Source organism: Leptonychotes weddellii, chromosome 10, assembly GCF_054177405.1.
Source record: "Leptonychotes weddellii isolate Sample4059 chromosome 10, ASM5417740v2, whole genome shotgun sequence".
NCBI lineage: Eukaryota > Metazoa > Chordata > Mammalia > Carnivora > Phocidae > Leptonychotes > Leptonychotes weddellii.
In genome coordinates this window covers 54,564,382-54,583,951 of record NC_138378.1, presented here as the reverse complement: position 1 = coordinate 54,583,951, position 19,570 = coordinate 54,564,382, and the positions used below count along the sequence as shown (strand labels likewise).

The 19,570-nt window shown below is 36.1% G+C and overlaps 1 protein-coding gene across 1 annotated transcript in view; it reads left to right on the top strand.

Moving 5' to 3' along the window:
* LRPPRC (leucine rich pentatricopeptide repeat containing) overlaps positions 1-19,570 on the top strand; it is a 91,553-nt gene that overhangs the window by 50,832 nt on the left and 21,151 nt on the right. The window contains exons 24-25 of the mRNA XM_081832308.1: positions 8,804-8,928; positions 9,413-9,519. Of these exons, the coding sequence (XP_081688434.1) occupies positions 8,804-8,928; positions 9,413-9,519 (232 nt within the window). The remainder of the gene's footprint in view (positions 1-8,803; positions 8,929-9,412; positions 9,520-19,570) is intronic.

Here is a 19,570-nt window from a genome sequence, read left to right as displayed (position 1 = left end):
CTGATCATTTGGGGATTATATTTTGTCAGTACTCTGCTGCTTGGAAGCCTTGGAGGTTATTTGCCACGGAATAAGAGGACTTAATATGGACTGGTTGACCTTTAAAATGAGCAGCAACCCTGTGGTCCTGTGGGTTCTTCTCAAGGGAATGGTCTGTGTTGATTTTTTTTGTGGGGCGTGTGATGATATTACATGAAATTGAATCTAATTTTTCCCAGTTTGAGCCTTATAGGTGTTAATCATTAGTATATAAGGAGGAAGGATTCTCTGGGGCTTTTGATTATGCATCATGACTGTCATTCAGGTAATAATGTAGCAGCATCCTCTTTGGTTCTCCTTTTCTCCATGTGGTATTTGATTTTAATAGCATGTGCCAATACAGTGACTCTAGCTTCCATTAATACTATAGAAGATGTCTCTGTGCCTTGAGGGAGGAAGATGAACTTTGTTGATATGATGAGGTTTATGGAGTTTGAAATTTTTTACATTTAAAATGCTCAAGTTGGTGCCCAATTTAAGATACTATTTGTAATGCAAATCATAACGATCAACCCTACACTCTTGTAATGAGTGAAACATTTTAGTAAAACCATTAACCACTCTTTGTTATCTTCTTTTCTTTTTGCATTTGTTTTCCTTTTTTTTAATTTCCTAGATTTTTCTTCTTTGTCATCTTTTTCAAGGCTTAATGCAGTTTTTAATCTGCCTATTTTGTGATTGGGATTTCTGATTTTATTTATTTTACTTTATTTTAATTCCAGTGTAGTTAACATACAGTTATATTAGTTTCAGGTGTACAATGTAGTGATTCAACACTTCTTATATTGCTGAGGGCTCATCAAGATAAATGTATGGGGGGGCGCCTGGGTGGCTCAGTCGTTAAGCGTCTGCCTTCGGCTCAGGTCATGATCCCAGGGTCCTGGGATCGAGCCCCGCATCGGGCTCCTCGCTCCGCGGGAAGCCTGCTTCTCCCTCTCACACTCCCCTTGCTTGTGTTCCCTCTCTCGCTGTCTCTCTCTCTGTCAAATAAATAAATAAAAAATCTTTAAAAAAAAAAAAAAAGATAAATGTATGGGATTTTTCTGATTTTAGTATGGATGTGGCCCTGTCAATGCCAAGAGAAAAGTAAAAGTTGTATCTTAATGGTTCTCATATTCTTCCCAAATTTCTGGTAGTTTTTCCTTATTTATTAGAGGGTATAATTAATTGAATATAATGAATGGTTTAGTATTGAATTTAAAATGGGAAATAAAAATCATCTCGGCTCCATGTTAGGAAATGTGGGTATACATATTTATACACACACAGATACATCCACATATATGTTTGATGAAATAATTTCTTTGCCATCCAGTCGAAAAATAGTTCATCAAGTTAGATGATTGGCCACATCTTAACCTCTACAATCTCAGCATTACATCCTTTTAAAGAAATAGTGATTCAGACAATTAGTGTGTTACTGAGTTCTCATGTTCACAGCCAACTTTATATAGAAATCCTATAATTAATATGCTTCCTACCAGAATTTTTTTGATTGCTTGAAAGACCCATCTCTGCAAATTGCATGTGGAGCTCTGCATAGGGATTTGAAAGAAATGGGCCCAGTGCCCAGAAGAATTAGGCCCTCCTCCACTACTGGGCAAAAATAAAATAATTAACAATGAAAATGAGGCCATGGTAGAAAAGTATCTTACGAATAGAAATACTTTGAAGACAGAGAAGACAACGAAAGTTTTCTGAAAGAGGTCTGCAGATGGGGCTCATGAACCAAGGAGAGCTTACCCACAGGAAAATGGAAATATCATGGGATTCAGATGTTAACCTGCAGCATGCTCCGTGTTTCTGATTATAGAGTACAGTCAGAGATTTGTATGTCTCAGTAAAATATGGCTGTCCCTATTAATTGGGCTAGAGAAATCTAAATTAGTATTTTTTCTTTTATGATTTCTTAACTCCTTTCAGATACATCAAGAAATTATTACCTGCTCTTTTGATTTGCCTAGTCTTTTTTTGCAATCTTTGCTTTGCAGGGGCAATCTCCATGGCCGGATCTTTCAGTTTATCATAATAAAAAGGTTTTGTTGATTGTTATAGAGTCATGAGAATAATGAGGAGGAGATAAAGGAAATTTCATGTTTATAAAATAGCAGAAAACAGTAGTAGCACCTATAGTCTGGGATAAGTTGGGGGAAAAGTTGTCTTTGAAAACTTTGTTTCAGTTGTGTTTTCCCTAACTGATGGAAGATAAATGATTCAGAATCATGATGAGTGCAGTACAAGGGTTAACTACACTAGCCTGCGAAAAAGTCCACGTGTACTTGATTTGATTGAATATGTTTACTCTTCAATAATATCATGTAATTGACCTCAGCAGGTATGAGCTCATCTGGAGAATGAGCCTTATTTATTCAGACTTGAGATAAAAGTATGAAATGCATTTCAGAACATCATACAAAATCTTCATCTTTTTGTTCAAAGACAAGCATCTTTTTGGAATGTCACTGCAAAATCTCTAAAGAGACTGTCACTTAAATATTATAATTCTGGAACAAATCCATGAAATTGGGTTTTTTAGAAAGATGATCTTTAAGATTCAGAAAGATCTTAATTTTGAGACTGACTTTTCCAGCAGTAAATAAAACACGGGAGAAAGTAATCCTGGGTCAGTTTGTTTGTTGGAAAATGTATAAAAAGCTTTGTGGTTGTGGAAAACAATACATTTTGTTTCTGTTTATTTGCAAAGGAAAACACAAAATAATAACAGGTTTGCAAAATTGTAAAGAAGTTGGTAAACTCATCTGTTTATTATCAAAAGGATACTTGTATTAAATGGAAAGATACGCACAGTTGAACAAAACTTTCATGTGTTTCATTTACGTTAGGATTATTACATAAGCCACATGTCTACGTGTAGTCCAAATGAATGTTATTTTAAACATTTTTGTGGTAACTACTTAAAATTTTTTTTTATTGAAATCGTACCTGATTCTGGAAGATATCTGGGTCCTCCATAATATGGAAGAAAAACATGCTTTAAAATAGGTTAAAAGAGCTTTTGATTAGTCTTTATGCTCTGGTAAAGGAAATAAAATTAATAAAATCTGGGCCATTAGGTTTAAAAGCATAAAAATATGTATGATGTAGTTTCAGATTCACTTGTTTTATAGCTTATCCATTTTGGTTTCATTGCATATGAAAAATATCTGAAGCTGTTTAACTGGATTATTTAGTGCAAATGATCAAAGAAGCTTTAATTTCTGCTTTCCATTAAGGACTTTTCTGTGCTGATTTGTGCTATAATCTGTATATGCCCACATGCATTTCGTTTAAGTGAATCATGGACTTTGTATATTTAAAGCTCCCAGAACTCTTGCTAAGTTAATCTTTAGTTCTTCATAAAGGTCACAATTTCTGTAAGATGAACCTATAATCATAAAAGTTTTAAAACTCACTGTAGCACTTTAAAATGTTATATAAATGGGAAATATACTTTTAAAAATACTGGTTATTCTGTCATATACACTCCCCTTCAATTTTAGCATCTTCATTTGTACTGGATACTTTTATTATTTATGGGAATGCTTGCCTTCTAGAGTGAAACTCTTTATGTGCTGAAAGGAAATTAAGGAGGTTTGGCTCTTTTACTCCATTATTGCAATTAAGAATTTAGCATCATCAGTGCCAAAGGACAAAAGTGGTTCATTTGCCCTAGGGGGACAGGACAGTGATAAGATGATTTTTCGTCAAGGATCATTGGGTCGTAATTAAGTTACATTCATGGCTATTGCTTTTTGAAGGATGATTGGTAAATGACAGGCTTCATGTGCTTAGTACGGACAGTGTTCAGGAGGGTTTTTTCTGCCTCCTCTGTCAGAAAATCCTGTTGAGCCTGATAATGTAAATGTGGCATTTTATTCTGAACAAAAGAGCAGGGAAATGAGCTATCTTGTCTAATCATTCAGTTGTTTAACACCGACTTCCAGTTTAGACTCAATTGGCTGGAAAGCACTTGACATGTGAAGTTAGTGCTGTTCGGAACGCATGTTTGAGTAAATTTTAAAGTAAGTGACAGCTAAATTGTACCTAGGGAAATTACAAAGCCTTCAACACAGTTAATTTTTTGGGGAGGATTAGTTGTAATTGCAACACCAGTCTCCTTGAAGATTCCTCATTTATAGATGATGAACAGAAAAAAAACATTTAGCTCTTTCAAAGCTGGTTCTCTTAACAGAATAATTTTTATGAAGACGCTTGTTTCTCTTGAATTGATTTCTCTCCACACTGAACAACTGCTTAAGATTTATGGAATAGTTTGTTTTTAGAGTGTTGAAGTGTTTTTTCCCATGTTTTAAACTTTTTTTCTCCCCCAAACTCCCCTTTTCTCTAGTGATTTCAGATTTTGAGAGCTTTTCAAGTCAGTGATCCCTTTAGGTAAATTGCCACTTCACTAACACTTTATGTATAATGTTGAAGCACATTATTCCAATTAAAAATCAATATTTGTCATTTTTTGGTGGTTTAAATTAAGTATACTCTCTGGGTTGGAAAGTAAGTTACTCTAAGGAGATTAAGTTTGAAGCTACTGATAGATGAATAGATAGTTGTCACTAGTCATTCTTGTTCTAACAGTACAGGATTGTGTGAAATGCATTTATGATTTTTATAGTTAGGTATGGTGAGGAGGTTGACTTAGGAGTGCTTTGTTTCCTGGTATCTTTGAGTAGATATTTTTATGATCAGTGGATGCCTCATATGAATGTATGTCCAGTGTTTGTTTTTCTGTCAGTGACATTATAGCATACTTTAATTCCATTAATAATGACTAAAACTAAAGGTGGTATCAGATTTGCCATGTGAGCTTAAGCTTGCAGTTTTAGATGTTCCTCCATGAAATAATGCAAAATTACAGTTTGTAGTGGGGTATATATAGGGTCATGTTCCCTTAAAAAAGTGAATTGGAGATTGTAGAGTGTATTTTAATATGGGCCAAGTACATTCAAGTTAACAAGTAAAACTCTTAGTTGTAAATCTTTCTTTAAAAGATATATTTATTTGAGAGAGCGTGAGCACGAGAGAGCACAATTTGGGGGAGAGGAGAGAATCTCAAGTCGACTCTGCTGAGCATAGATCCTGATGTGGCGCTCTGTCTCATAACCCTGAGATCATGACCTGAGCTGAAACCAAGAGTCGGACACTTAACCAGCTGAGCCACCCAGGCACCCCAGTAGATAAAACTCTCTTTTACCTGCTCAAATTACTTACTAGACTCAGCCTATGATATATATTTGTTCTTAAAATTTAGAATTACAGAATCTTCCTTTTTCGTGTTCTGCCTTCACAGACTCACAGAATTTTGATAAAGCTTATATTAATTTGCATCAGTCAAAAAAATTTTTAAATGATTGCTTATTAACATACATAGTTTCATTCATGAAAATTATTTTATATACACTTCATTGAAATATTTTGGGGAGGGTCTAGTCATTGAAAAAAAAGTCATTAGTGGGTTTGCCTTTTTTTTTTTTTTTTTTAGAGATACCAATATGTTATGGAGTTGGTTTTCTTTTAGCATTATTTGAGGTTTGTGAAAGCAGTGGCTAAATTTTTATCAGGAATGGGCTTAAAAATTTGTGACACATTTGTATATAAAGCTTTCAGAATGATGAATACATACTGAAGTAAGCATAGAATCGCAAGTTGTTTTGCATCCAGAATTAATGTTATCAATAAGATTTCTTTAAAACATTACTGTTATTTTAGAGTAAGATTTTAAATCAACTATTGTGTTTTAAAGTATTTAAAGGAAGTCACAAAATCATCTTCGGTCACAGCACCTAGAAGTACCCTGAGTGGTAAAGTGTTGTCTAACATCTCGGATATAAAGCAGTTTCCACCTTTTTCCTTTAGATATTTTACTGTTCTTGCTGACTTCATCTTGCCTAGTAGAAGTGGTACTTTCACGTGATGATTTTCTCCGCCGGTCTGAAATATTTGAGTTGATGAAATCTAATAAGCTCAAATTCATAGAATCTCACATTAGAGAATTAGAACTGGAAGGGAACCCCCACAGGTTCCTTGAGTTCAGCCATGGTGATAATCTGCTTTTCATCACCACTTTTGAAATTTATCATATGGCTATAGCCGAGCTAGTACTGATCAAGTGGGATTGAAATTTAAAAGTCCTGTGAGTACATAACTATTTTCATAGCAGTGTCAATTTTAGATACTTTTTCATATTTTTCATTTTCATCACCCAAGTTTTTAAGCTTTAGTAGGAAAGATTAATGATGACATCATATTACATGAAAGATGGACATTTTTATCTTTTTAATATGACGTGATCCAAGCACAAGTCAGAATGTAGATGATAGGGATTGAGAAGAAGGGACTGATTATTAGTTCATTTCTTTTTTTTTTTCTCCCCAGTTCATTAGTTCATTTCTGTCATCAGTCCACTTATATATGAAATGTTTCATTATAGATTTCTAACTCATTTTGTTGGCAACCTGAGAGCAGTGACTGTAGTACTTAAAATTACTAACAAATATGTGAATTATTTCCATTTTGCTATTCTTGTCTTTTCTGTTGTTGTTCTGAGCATATATAATCTTCAGAAGCATATATTTGGAGACCAAAGACTATTAACATGTCTCTTTGATTGACAGAACAATTATTCATTCCTTTATTGATAGCTTTGACCTAATGTAGGGGAAATACAGTTGAGACATACTCTTCTAGTTTGGGAATTGATCTGAAAAAGCAGATCATACTCCTTTAAAAAAAAAATCAGTATGTGTTAGTTGTTCTCTTGAAAATATCGTAGTAGTTTTTCGTTAAATGGAATTGTAGAAGGCTAACAACCGAACGGGTGTCTGAAGCAAGGGGAAATACTGATTATATAAAGGTTTATATCATATGTGGTAGCTACTGTAGCATTTCTCTTGTATGACAGTAATCTAGCCTGCAACATCTACTTGCGGTTTTGAAATTAACCTGTAATTTTGTCTTCACCCCAAATGACAAAAATTCAAATGACTCTGTGGGGTGCCAGAAGATGCACTGTAAACAGGGCTTAGGAAGGGGATAAGGTAGAACTCTGGCAGGATCGTCTCGCTTTCACTGTGTCAGTATTATTGCAATAAAATTAACACTTCTTCGTGGTATTTTCCTTTCAGTACAGCTTAAAATCTTAATCTAGATAAAATAGTAATTCAGTCTCAGGCAACATAACATTTGTATAATGGACCAAAATGTTAGGGCTTCAACAGAAATTTTAAAAATGCTTTCCTCCTCTTGAAAACGATTGCATGTGAGAGAAAGGTGTTTTCTCCGCAGAGCTTGTGATGAACTGTCACTAACCATGTGTCTCTTTCTATATTTCATACTTTCTTTTCAAAAATCTTCAATTTCTTATTCCACATCGCACCACCTTATTAGGTTAAACAGGCAGCAGTGTTTTTGCTAGAGCATAATGTGTGAGTAGACAGAGTCAACTGAAAGTGGGAAGTGGGAAAGCAGTGCCTTCCTCTGTTTACCCTAATAGCTTTAGCTAATTATTCAATCTTTACATGCCTTGATTTCCTCATCTATTTAAAAATAAAGGAGGGTGGCGTGTAGAATTGGATCACATAACTTCTACAGTTTTTCCAAGGTCTTACGTATTTCTCATACTGTCATTTTCCTTTTAAAGGAAAAAGTAGTTTTTGAGGACTCACAAGAATGCATTTCCACACTCTTGTTTAAGAAATTCTGACTCAATGAAAATATCTTTCTTTTAATTTGTTACCACAGAAGAGAACCTTTGACTTTACAGTGGGAAATAATTTTTTTTTAAGATTTTATTTTTAAGTAATCTCAGCATGGGGCTTGCCTTCTAATGAGGGTTCTCCTAGAATTCACTAATCGATCTTAAGAATGTCTGAGTTTTTAGCCACTATTCAATAAGTTTCTGTATATATGAATCCTGAAATTATTTCCTCCTTGTCTGGAGAGGTAGCAGTATGAAAAATAGGATGATAAAGTTGAAAGTACTTGAAAATTCCTTGGTAGCTGCTGATAGACATTTCATAATGTTTCCCAAATCTAGAATTATTGAGGACTGTAAACACACATAAGTAGTTAGAAAAAATATTTGATAGTAGTCCTTGTGTTTTTAGAAATAATGTATTCTTATGACAACTTAACATATGAAATCAGATTTTTAAAAAATATTTATTTAGAGAGAGCGTGTGGGTGCGTGAGCATGAACGGGGGGGAGGGGCAGAGGGCAAGCAGACTCCCTGCTGAATGTGGATCCTGATGTGGGGGCTCTCTCCCAGGACCCTGAGATCATGACCTGAGCTGAAACCAAGTCAGACGCTCAACTGACTGAGCCACCCAGGCACCCCTGAAATCAGACTTTATTTATAATAGTCTCAGAGAATGCCTTTATTTATTTGCACTTTTTTTAAAGAGTGCTATTTAGGGGCGTCTGGGTGGCTTAGTCGGTTTAGCATCCGATTCTTGATCTCAACTCAGGTCTTGATCTCAGAGTCATGAGTTCAAGCCCCATGTTGGGCTCCATGCCCAACTTTAAAAAAATAAAAATAAAAAGAGTGCTATTTAGCAAGTGAAATAATGAAAGATGAAGGAGGGAAAATAGGGAACTGTTAATGATGTCTGTACTCAGAACATTTATTTATACTATATAAGGATTGTCTTTTTCCATTTTGGCTTTTTTAAAGCTCAGTCGTGTACATTTTGACTGCTCGTTTTGTACCTCTAGATATATTTTATTCATTGTTCATATTTTGATGTTTCCAAGGGATGACTTAGGTGCTGCTCTTGAAGTCGCCATCGACTGCTATGCAAAGTATAAAGTATTACCAAGGATTCATGATATCTTATGTAAACTGATAGACAAAGGCGAGACTGATCTAATTCATAAAGGTTGGTCACCTCCAGTATCTTGCTGTAGTTGTTTTTCTGTAGTTGTTTTTCCCTTCTTGCTTATTTAATCTCAGTGCATTGCTGTGAAGAGAAAATTTAACAGGAAGGGAAGCACATACACGGGAACTTTGCTATACTTCTAAAGTAAAAAGGACAATGTCAGGTAGATTTTCAGTGCTGTCAGGTATCCTTGATTTTAATAACTGTTCATTTTGCAAACTTGCCTCTCTATTATTTTTTGCTCTACTTCTTGGTGATCTGCCTTGGTGAGGAGTTTTCCCCCTTTATCCTCACCAGTTCTCTTTGAAGCTAGTCTTAGGTACTTACTGTCATAAATGTATGCTGTTAGATAAAGAATGTGATGGAAAATTGGTTGACAGTGCTAGTCTTTAAGTTATTGTAAATATTTGTTTTAAAGTTTTCTTATTTGTCCAGAACTTCAAGTGATACTGTGTTTCTTTATATTTTTTCTTCTACTCTCTAGTAATGAACTTTGTGAGCCAAGAACAAGGTGAAATGACGATGCTATATGATCTCTTCTTCGCCTTCCTACAAACAGGAAATTACAAAGAGGCCAAGAAGATCATTGAGGTATGATTTTTAACTACAGTATTCTAATTGTACAGCTATTTAGACTCTTAATTGGAATATGTTTAAAAATTTTAACCTTTAATTACGGTTGTTCTGATTCATGTTAATATAATTCAATCCCGATAATGGGGGCTGGAGGGGGGGGGAACTCGGCCAACTTCTTTATTGTATATGATTACAGTTCAGAAAAGGCAGCCTGGTTGTATATTGAATTTGTTTCCTCACTTTGTTAAATTCACTGTTATGTATCAAAATGATATTTGCATATTAAATCTTGGATTGTGGAACAATTAAATTAAACTGGCATTCCTGGGTGTAAAGTTGCTAATCCTCTTTGCCAAGGAATTCTTTGTTCTTAAAAGCAGTGGAATTTAATTTGCTGCAGACCATGCTCAGATTTATTTGTAATGCTTGTCTACAAGTTAATCAGCCAAACAAGTGCCGTCTGCAACTGTTTGGCATTTAATTTAAAATTTCTTCTTCTTTTCTTTTTTTTTAAACTATGGTAAGCAGCTTATGGGAAATGGTAGGTGACAAACCTGGCCTATTTAGGATTAGTGTATTGTATCTAGGCTTGATTGAAATTTTGCTTACTGAAATTGGTAAGTCAAAGGGCAACTGTAAAGTCTGTCCAAATTATGATTAACTTCACTATTAAACAGCTCTGTTTCCTCTAAATAAAACATTCCACAGAGGATAGATCCATTACCTTAAGAAAACTTATTTAATGTGAAATAAATAAAATATATATCAGTAATCCTGTTTCTGTCAGATCATACTTTGCCATTATTACTCCATGTTTTTTTCCAAAAGTTCCCGTGGTAGATAGGACACAAAGGTGGTATTTGGCCTCCTTATTTGTGTATTGATGACTGCTTATCATGAAGTTGAAAATGTAGGCATACAACCCCAAAAATTATTAGTTTCTCTTGATGTTTTTCAAAAAAGAGAAAAGTATGAAAAGGGAAGACTGTGAAATTGATTCAGAATGTTCTACTCGGCCTATCTGTCTTACAACTCAGTCTCTGTCCTCCTGTCAGAGGGAAGTGGGACATGCTATCTTGGACAGGTGCTTCTGTAGCTCAAGTAGTTTATTTGTATTCTCTAGAAAATAGTATAAATTGTTTCATTAAAAGTGCCTGGTGTATCTGAAAATGCGGGAAGCTGTCTGCTTTTTGAGTTCTGCTGCTCTGTATGCCTGGTATCAGTATTGCCGGGGCACTGATCAGAGGGGAAATGAAGCTCAGGTATTCACATAAAAGTGACGAGAGGCTCTATAGTAGGAAATCATGTGTGTCTCATTATGCGATAATCAAGACATAATAGGAAGAGCCAAAGGCGTAAGAGTGAGCTCTCCTTTTGCCATCTACTTGCTAGTGTGGTAATGGACAGTTACTAAACCTTTTTAAGCTTCCTTCTCTATAAAAGGGAATATAGTATCTTTCTTTAAGATTCAATCACATAATGTATGTAAAGCAGCTTGCATGTTTCTGGATTATGGTAGTAATCAATAATATTAATTCTCTTTGCCCCTTAAAAGTAGGGATTGCGTTATCTGCTTTACCCCACATAATTCACAATATGATGCTTAAGCATAAAGGTACATGCTGTCACATGAATAGGCAAGAGAAAACTGCCTCTTAATTACTTTAAAGCTTTGCCAGTGCAACATCATTGAATGTAATCATTTAGGGATGCTGTCTACTGATGACAGAATTTTCATAGTGGATGTGTACAAAATTGCTTAAAGGATAAAGAATGGCTTTACAGAACCCCTGCGGTATTCTAGGGTAGGACAGCAGGTGTGTGATACATGGGAATATACTGAAGCACATTTCCAGTTTCTTTTTTTTTAATGGTTAGTTGGATTTGAATTGAGTGGGAACTTGCTTTTTTCGTTACTAAAAGTCAAGACCTGGAATTCTCTCTTGTAGTTTTCTAAGGATTATTGAAAATATAAAGAGTAATAAAAAATAATAAACTATGTATCAGCATGTGAAAGAATATTGTAAATGCTGAGCAACATTTTTTTATCATTCTCAAAAATGCAATAGTGTCTTATCAATGGGTAGATTTGCTAGGGTTGAGTTTCCAAAGCAAAATATAAAATGAAGCTTCTTAGTATTTCAAGCACTGTGGGAGATAAGATAAGCCAGTCAAAAAAAATGTTCACATTAAATGAAGAAAGAAGAGTCAGGATTCAGTGTGTAATAGGACTTGTGTTGTTTTTTAAATGAGCTGGTGTACATATATCGTGTATTATATATAATACATTTTTATTTTTATCATTTTATTTATTTATTTTGATGGAGAGAGAGAGAACGAGAGAGGGAACACAAGCAGGAGGAGTGGGAGAGGGAGAAGCAGGCTTCAAACTGAGCAAGGAGCCCAACGCAGGGTTCGATCCCAGGACCCTGGGGCCATGACCTGAGCCGAAGGCAGATGCTTAACGACTGAGCCGCACAGGCGCCCCTATAATACATTTTTAATATTGTCTTACATTTTATTTCCATACATGGATTATTGCGGGAGAGTGGAGTTACAGCTGCTATTCTACTTGTACCTTTCTGTATTTCCTGAGTTTTCTATAATGAGCATATAAATTCTTATACTCAGAAAAAGTGTGTTCTTCCAAAAGAAAGAAAGAGAGAAAAGTGAATGAGACGAAGATTTACTAAAAGCGAATCAGACCAAGAGCTAATGTGAAGCTCCTTGAATGTGAGGTTATTGTGTGAGAATAATTACTATATGAGACTGAGAAGTGTTAACTGCTATAAGAAAAGTATGAATACTTCTGAGAGTTCAAGGATGGAACTTATTCCCAGTGAAGGAAATTAGGCAAGACTTTCTGGAGGAAATGGAGCATGAAGTGGGGGTTGATGCATATGGTATACTTTAACGTTCGAGAGTTTGATAGGGCTGGGAAGGGTATTACAGGTATTAGAGGTCAAGCAAAGAAGTAGAAAGAGGAAATCTCTAAATAGTTCTTTTTCCCCAGCTTTACTGAGATATAATTGACATGTAACATTGTGTCAGTTTAAGGTATACAGCGTGTTAATTTGATTACTTACATTTTACAAAATGATTACTGCAGTAGCATTAGTTAACACCTCACATAATTACCATTTCTTTTTTGTGATGAGAACATGTAGGATTTACTGTCCTAGTGGGGCACCTGCGTGGCTCAGTTGGTTAAGTGTTTGCACTCTTGATTGCAGTTCAGGTCTTGATCTCAGGGTCAGGAGTTTAAGCCCAGCTTGGAGCACTTAAAAAAATATAGATCAATATAATAGGTATATATACATAAATATATAGATATATAGATTTATTCTCTTAACTTTCAAGTATATAATATTGTTTCTCTTTTTTATTAATAACTTTTTTAAAAAGTTTTATTTATTTAAGTAATCTCTACACCCAATGTAGGGCTCAAACTCAAGACCCTGAGTTCAAGAGTCACACACTCCTCTGATTGAGCCAGGCAGGCACCCTTGTAATATACTATTGTATATAATATATAATAATATAATATAGTATAATATAGTATTGTTAACTGTAATCACCATGCTGTACATTAGGTCCCCAGAACTGATTCATCTTATATGGGAAGTTTGTACCCTTTGACTAATATCTCCCCATTTCCCCTGAGCCCCTGGCAAACACCATTCTAGAAGTTTGGTTGTTTTAGATTTGACATATGAGATCATACTGTATCTGTCTTTTTCTGCCTGACATATCTCACTTAGCATAATACCCTCAAGGTCCATCCTGTTTGACCAGTTTCCCCTGCCTCCCTTCTTCCTTCCTTTCCTCTTTCCCTGCCTGTCTCCTTCTTCCCTCTCTCTCTTCCTTAATTCAATAATAAATAATTATTTTTTTAAGATTTTATTTATTTATGTCAGAGCGAGAGAGAGAGAGCATGAGCAGGCGGGAGAGGCAGAGGGAGAAGCTGACTCCTCACTAAGCAGGGAGCCCGACATGGGGCTCGATCCCAGGATCCTGGGATCATGATGCGAACCAAAGGCAGACACTTAACCAACTGAGCCACGCAGGCGCCCCAATAATAAATACTTATTGATGACATCTTACAGTCTAGTCTTAGTGAAAGACCTTAAAAAAAAATGAATCTATAATCTGCAGTAATTGCTGTAGAAAAGACCTATTGCAGATTTGATCTTTCTGAGGAAGTCATTTGGGATGAGAACTAAAGGATGAATTGGGGGCCAGCCACATGGAGTGGGAGGCAAAAGCATTTCAGGTAGAGGGAACTCCCTGTGCAAAGGCCCTGAGGCAGGAAAGTGCTTCCATCTTTTATCTTTTTTCTGTCTCTTAGGACTCTTATCAGATAACACTCAAAAAAGTGTCTGGTCCATTATTAAATACTTAATAAATGTTAGTTTTATTCCCTTCCTTCTATGTGACGGTCTTCCCTATATTGAAGTCAACCCTTTTGTCTCTCCTGCAGTCTCATCCTCTGCAGGGTAACTCTCCCTACCTAGATCCTCTCAGTGTTCTGCTGGCACATTCTGGAATGAAATTGAGGAAATGTTCACAACTTATTTTTACAAACTTACATAATATCAGGTCAATATTTTGTGAACTGTATTCTGTTCACAAAATACAGTTTTGATGATCAATGTGACTTTTTTCCCTTGTGACTAGATTCACGTAAAATTTACACATGTTCCTTTTTAAAATATGCCAAGTATGAAGACGCACTGTTAATCCCATTACTCATCTAATCATTTCTGCGGTTTTTCTGTCCTTTATATAGTGCATATTTCTTTTATATATAATTGAAATGAATCAAACCATAGCTTCACCCTACATCACTGTTTCTGCATTCCATGCCTATGTAATTGAGAACTCTTCTGATCATTATTTTTAATGACCACATCAATTTCCATAGTATAAGTGAACTAAAGTTTATTTGCCCATTTTTCTTTTGAGAAAAATTTTTACTTAAAAGAAATCATCATAACTCACATCTTAACCTATAGATATAGGTATATTTGGTTTTCAGATTATTTACTTAGGATCATTTCTTAGAAGTAAGTGAAATGTCATTACTGTTAAGGTCCCTGATACGTAAAGACAGAAATTTTGTTCTGTCCTTATAGGTGATACCTCTTCTGTGGTTCATCATAGCAGAGATTTGGTCTAAAGCCCAGGCCTCCTGTGGTTTAGTCCCATGCTCCTTCTGCTAGAAATTATGATAAAATAAGATGGTATTTTTTTTCTTTCTTTCTTTCTTTTTTTTTTAAACCAGGGTAATGGCTGGCCTCTTAGAATGAATTTGGAAGCTTTCCTTTCTCTTCTATTTTTTTTTTTAAAGATTTTATTTATTGATAGACACAGCGAGAGCAGGAACACAAGCAGGGGGAGTGGAAGAGGGAGAAGCAAGTTTCTCGCGGAGCAGGGAGCCCGATGTGGGTCTCGATCCCAGGATCCTGGGATCATGACCTGAGCTGAGAGCAGACGCTTAACGACTGAGCCACCCAGGCACCCCATCTCTTCTAATTTTTTTTGAATAGTTTGAGAAGAATAGGTATTCATTCTTCTTTAAATGTTTGGTAGAATTCACCTGTGAAGCTGTCTGGTCCTGAACTTTTCTTTGTTAGGAGTACTTTGATAACTGATTTATTTTCATTGCTAGTGATTGATCTGTTCGAATTTTCTATTTCTTCCTGATTCAGCTTTGGAAGGTTATATATTTCTAGGAATTTATGTTTCTTCTTGGTTGTCCGGTTTATTGGCATATAATAAGATGGTATTTTCTCACTTAAAAAAGGACTTTATTTTTCCAGGCAAGTATTTTTTTTTTTTTTAAGATTTTATTTATTTATTTGAGAGAGAGAGAATGAGAGACAGAGAGGATGAGAGTCAGAGGGAGAAGCAGACTCCCTGCCGAGCAGGGAGCCCGATGCGGGACTCGATCCCGGGACTCCAGGATCATGACCTGAGCCGAAGGCAGACGCTTAACCGACTGAGCCACACAGGCGCCCTAGGCAAGTATTTTTTAAGGTACTTCAGTCATCTCCCAGGAAGGAAGTGTTGCAAGGTCATTTAATAAATTAACATTGTTTGGATAATTCATTTTGTGTTTTAAGACTGGACATTAAGTCCAGGGAGGGATGATACATACAAGTATGAAAAGAGTTAAATTATGATATGAAATGTTAAATAACTATACTAAAGGTTTTCATAAAGAAATATTTATGTTTATTCTTAGCCCTTTGAGCAGTTGAGCAGTCATGTACTTAGTACCTGCCATGTGCCAGGGCCTGCTAAGTTTTCCAGGTACAAACGCAAAGATCTTTGAGTAAGAGTATAAGAGTCTGCTTTAAATTTGCTTAGCAGGGCGCCTGGGTGGCTCAGTCGGTTAAGCGGCTGCCTTCGGCTCGGGTCATGGTCCTAGAGTCCTGGGATCGAGTCCCACATCAGGGAGCCTGCTTCCCCCTCTCCCTCTGCCTGTCGCTCTCCCTGCTTGTGATTGCTCTCTCTCTCAAATAAATAAAATCTTTTTTAAAAAAATAAAATAAATTTGCTTAGCATTTCTCATTTCAGCCTTTTCCTTTGAGGTCCAAACTTAGATTAGAAGCTAAACAGTATAACTACTATTAGTTACACTTTTCTATTTCCAAATGGTTTTCATGTATATCTTCATAGGAGGTTCACAAAACAACTCTGAGAAGTAATTAAGGCAGGAAACTTCAGTGCAGAGTGTCAGTATGGAGCTTGTTTAGTTAGTGGTAGTCACGGAATTTGAAATCGGGTCCTGATTCCACATTTTCTCTCAGTTCTCCTATATCATTCTTACCTCTGTGATCTTGCTCTCTTTTTTAAATTGAGATAAGATAGGGGTGCCTGGGTGGCTCAGTCGGTTAAGCATCTGCCTTCGGCTCAGGTCATTTTCCCAGGGTCCTGGGATCGAGCCCCGCATCGGGCTCTGCTCAGCAGGAGTCTGCTAACCTCTGCCTCCCCCTACCACTTGTACATGTGTGTGTGTGTGCACTCTCTCTCTCTCTCTCTCTCAAATAAATAAAATCTTTTCTAAGAACTGAGATAAGATATAGCATCGTGTGGGCGCCTGGGTGGCTCAGTTGGTTAAGCGACTGCCTTCGGCTCAGGTCATGATCCTGGAGTCCCGGGATCGAGTCCCGCATCGGGCTCCCTGCTCGGCGGGGAGTCTGCTTCTCCCTCTGACCCTCCCCCCTCTCATGTGCTCTCTCTCAAATAAATAAATAAAATCTTTAAAAAAAAAAAAAAGATATAGCATCGTGTAAGTTTAAGGTATGCAATGTTTTAATTTGATGCCTTTATATATTGCAATATGATCTCCATTGACCCCCTCAATATCTGAACCACCACCTTTCTCCAGAATTATTCTTTCTTGATTTTCTTTTTCCCTCTTTTTATCTGCTGTTACCCTTCCATCACGTGGTAGCCAGAGTGAATTTGCTGTCTTCTCAGGAACAAAACCCTTCTTTTTATGGTTTTGTGTTTAGGACAAAAGTTTGGATTACAGTGATCTCCCAGTCTTTGTGGCTTTTCCCTTTGTTCTTTACTAGATCAGATGCAAGGTTTTATCCTAATTTGCCTTTCTTAATAAGCCAGAATAGGTCTTATATATTCAGAAGGATTTTTAAAGCTATTTTCTCCCCTGATCTCCCAAATTTTAAGAGACGTCAGTTCTCATGCTAATTTATACCCCTTCTCCCATGAGTTAGTTTACTTTTTAGTATCCCCTGTAACATGTGGTTAAGTGGGTCATGTTTGCTCAGTCATATTTTCCTCCTTACTCTAGATATGGTCTTTAAGTCTATCTCTGAAGATTTTTTTTTTTAAGATTTATTTTTGGGACGCCTGGGTGGCTCAGTCGTTAAGCATCTGCCTTCGGCTCAGGTCATGATCCCAGGATCCTGGGATCGAGTCCCACATCAGGCTCCTTGCTCAGTGAGGAGCCTGCTTCTCCCTCTCCCTCTGCTGCTCCCCCTGCTTGTGCTCTCTCTCTCTGACAAATAAATAAAAATCTTTAAAAAAAAAAAGATTTATTTTTATTTATTTGAGAAAAAGAGTGCATGGGTGTGGGGGGAGAGGCAGGGGTGGGGAGAGAGAGAGTCTCAAGCAGACTCCATGCTGAGTGGAGCCTGATGTGGGGCTCAATCTCATGACTCTGAGATCACAACCTAAACCGAAACCAAGAGTCAGACACTTAACTGACTGCACCACCCAGGCACCTCTATCTCTGAAGATTTTAGAGAAAAGGACAAATATTGAAAGATTTAGTAAGTTCCATGATGACCCTTTTCTTCCCTTGCTATTCTAGCTATAAAGATAAATAGTTGGGTTCTTATTTTTGCTTGTCCACTCCCTCTCATGCACTTGATTTTCTTCCTGCTACGTTGAGTAGAGGATACGAGGCTTGAAGAGTTGTTCGTTTGTTTTCCATTTCACGTTTCTAGCATTAATGGCAGGAGACATCAAAACAGGCACAAACTTCGATTTGAGTCAAATTTAAGATGGTTTTCCTTGAGTTTGAAGTAGGAGAATCTTCATTTCTTTCTACTTTAAAGATAGTAATTATGTGATAGGTCTTTTTACTAGTGTATATAGAAGCCTATTATGGTAACAGCAAATTTACATCAGGGTAATGTAACAAAATTAAATGAAAATTATTTTTTATTTTGCATTACTCTTCTTCTTATACAAGTGAACCTAGTACTAAATTGGAACTTCCCAAAGAATGTTTTGAAGCACAGTAACCTCGGTGGAAACAAACATGCCAGGTTTTTTATTACAATAATTATTTTATTCTCACTGTTCATTAATTAGATTATATGTAGCAAAACCAGAAAAAATTAGGTAAGTTCATTGTTTTATTTAGGCACTGACTGGTTTTTGGTAAGTTAAATAGCATCCCAATTAGAATTCTATTCTTCTCCATATTTTTATTGCATTTTCTATTTTTACTTTCAACTTGTAGTGCTTAAAATTCAATAAGATGTTAAGAGATAAGCCAGAAATGTAGACTATTACAGAAGCCTAGGAGATTTAGTTAATCTGACCTAGATGTTCTTTTGATGATTGAGATTTATAATGTGAAAACAGTTCTCAATTTCAAAATGAAACAGGAATATCTGCCATATAAGTCAGCTGTCCTGCCAGTGACAGGCAGATTAATCAGCCACAAAAAGGAAGCGTTTACCATGAAAGTTGTGCTATTTAAATCATTGGCATTTGGATCAGCAATAAGTTGAAGTTGTAAGTGAATGTAGTCCTTGCATTTTGCCTTCTTCTAAAGAGGACGGTGCAGTAGTTTTGAAAGGGCTTTTTGTATACATTTGATTTCATTTGGTTTCATTTTCAGTGTAATGCATGTGAAATCAAAGAGGTAATGTGGGAGAATCCTTGAGTAGAAATTGTGTGCAAATGCACATACTAATGATATTTGAGAATATATTTCAGCAGTTGATCTATTCAGCATTTGTTTCCCAAGTATCCCAAATGCGCATACTTGCACAGTCAGAATGAGAACACTTTTACAACTTGTACTGTACCAGTTTTTCTGTCATTCTGCCAAAGCTCTGAGATGTTAGTGTCTGCTTCGTTTCTTAATTTAACATTGTACAGTATTATTTTAAGGAATAAAAAATCATGAGGACTTCTAAGTAAGAGATCAGATTTGAGGGATCCCTGGTTTAGTCAACAGAGCTGAGTGGAGAAATCAGTGGAGGTACCTCCTCTAGACTGGAACAGCCAGGGCTAATGAGTATGTAGTTTTCTTATCATAATGCTGTGATTGAAATGTAGTATTTAATGGGGAAACCCTCTTACACATGATGAAAATACTATAGTTAGAGTGACAAATCCTTGGAATTATGTGTGAATTAGTTTGCCTTTTATTCCAGTATCCAAAATTATAAACTAAGTGCTTTGAAGCCAGAGTTACTGACTAAACCCTAGTAATTTCTGATTGAGGATATAACATATATCTCAGTAATTGAAATAAACTAAGACTGTGAACTAATTTTAAGTCCTTAGCTTGTTT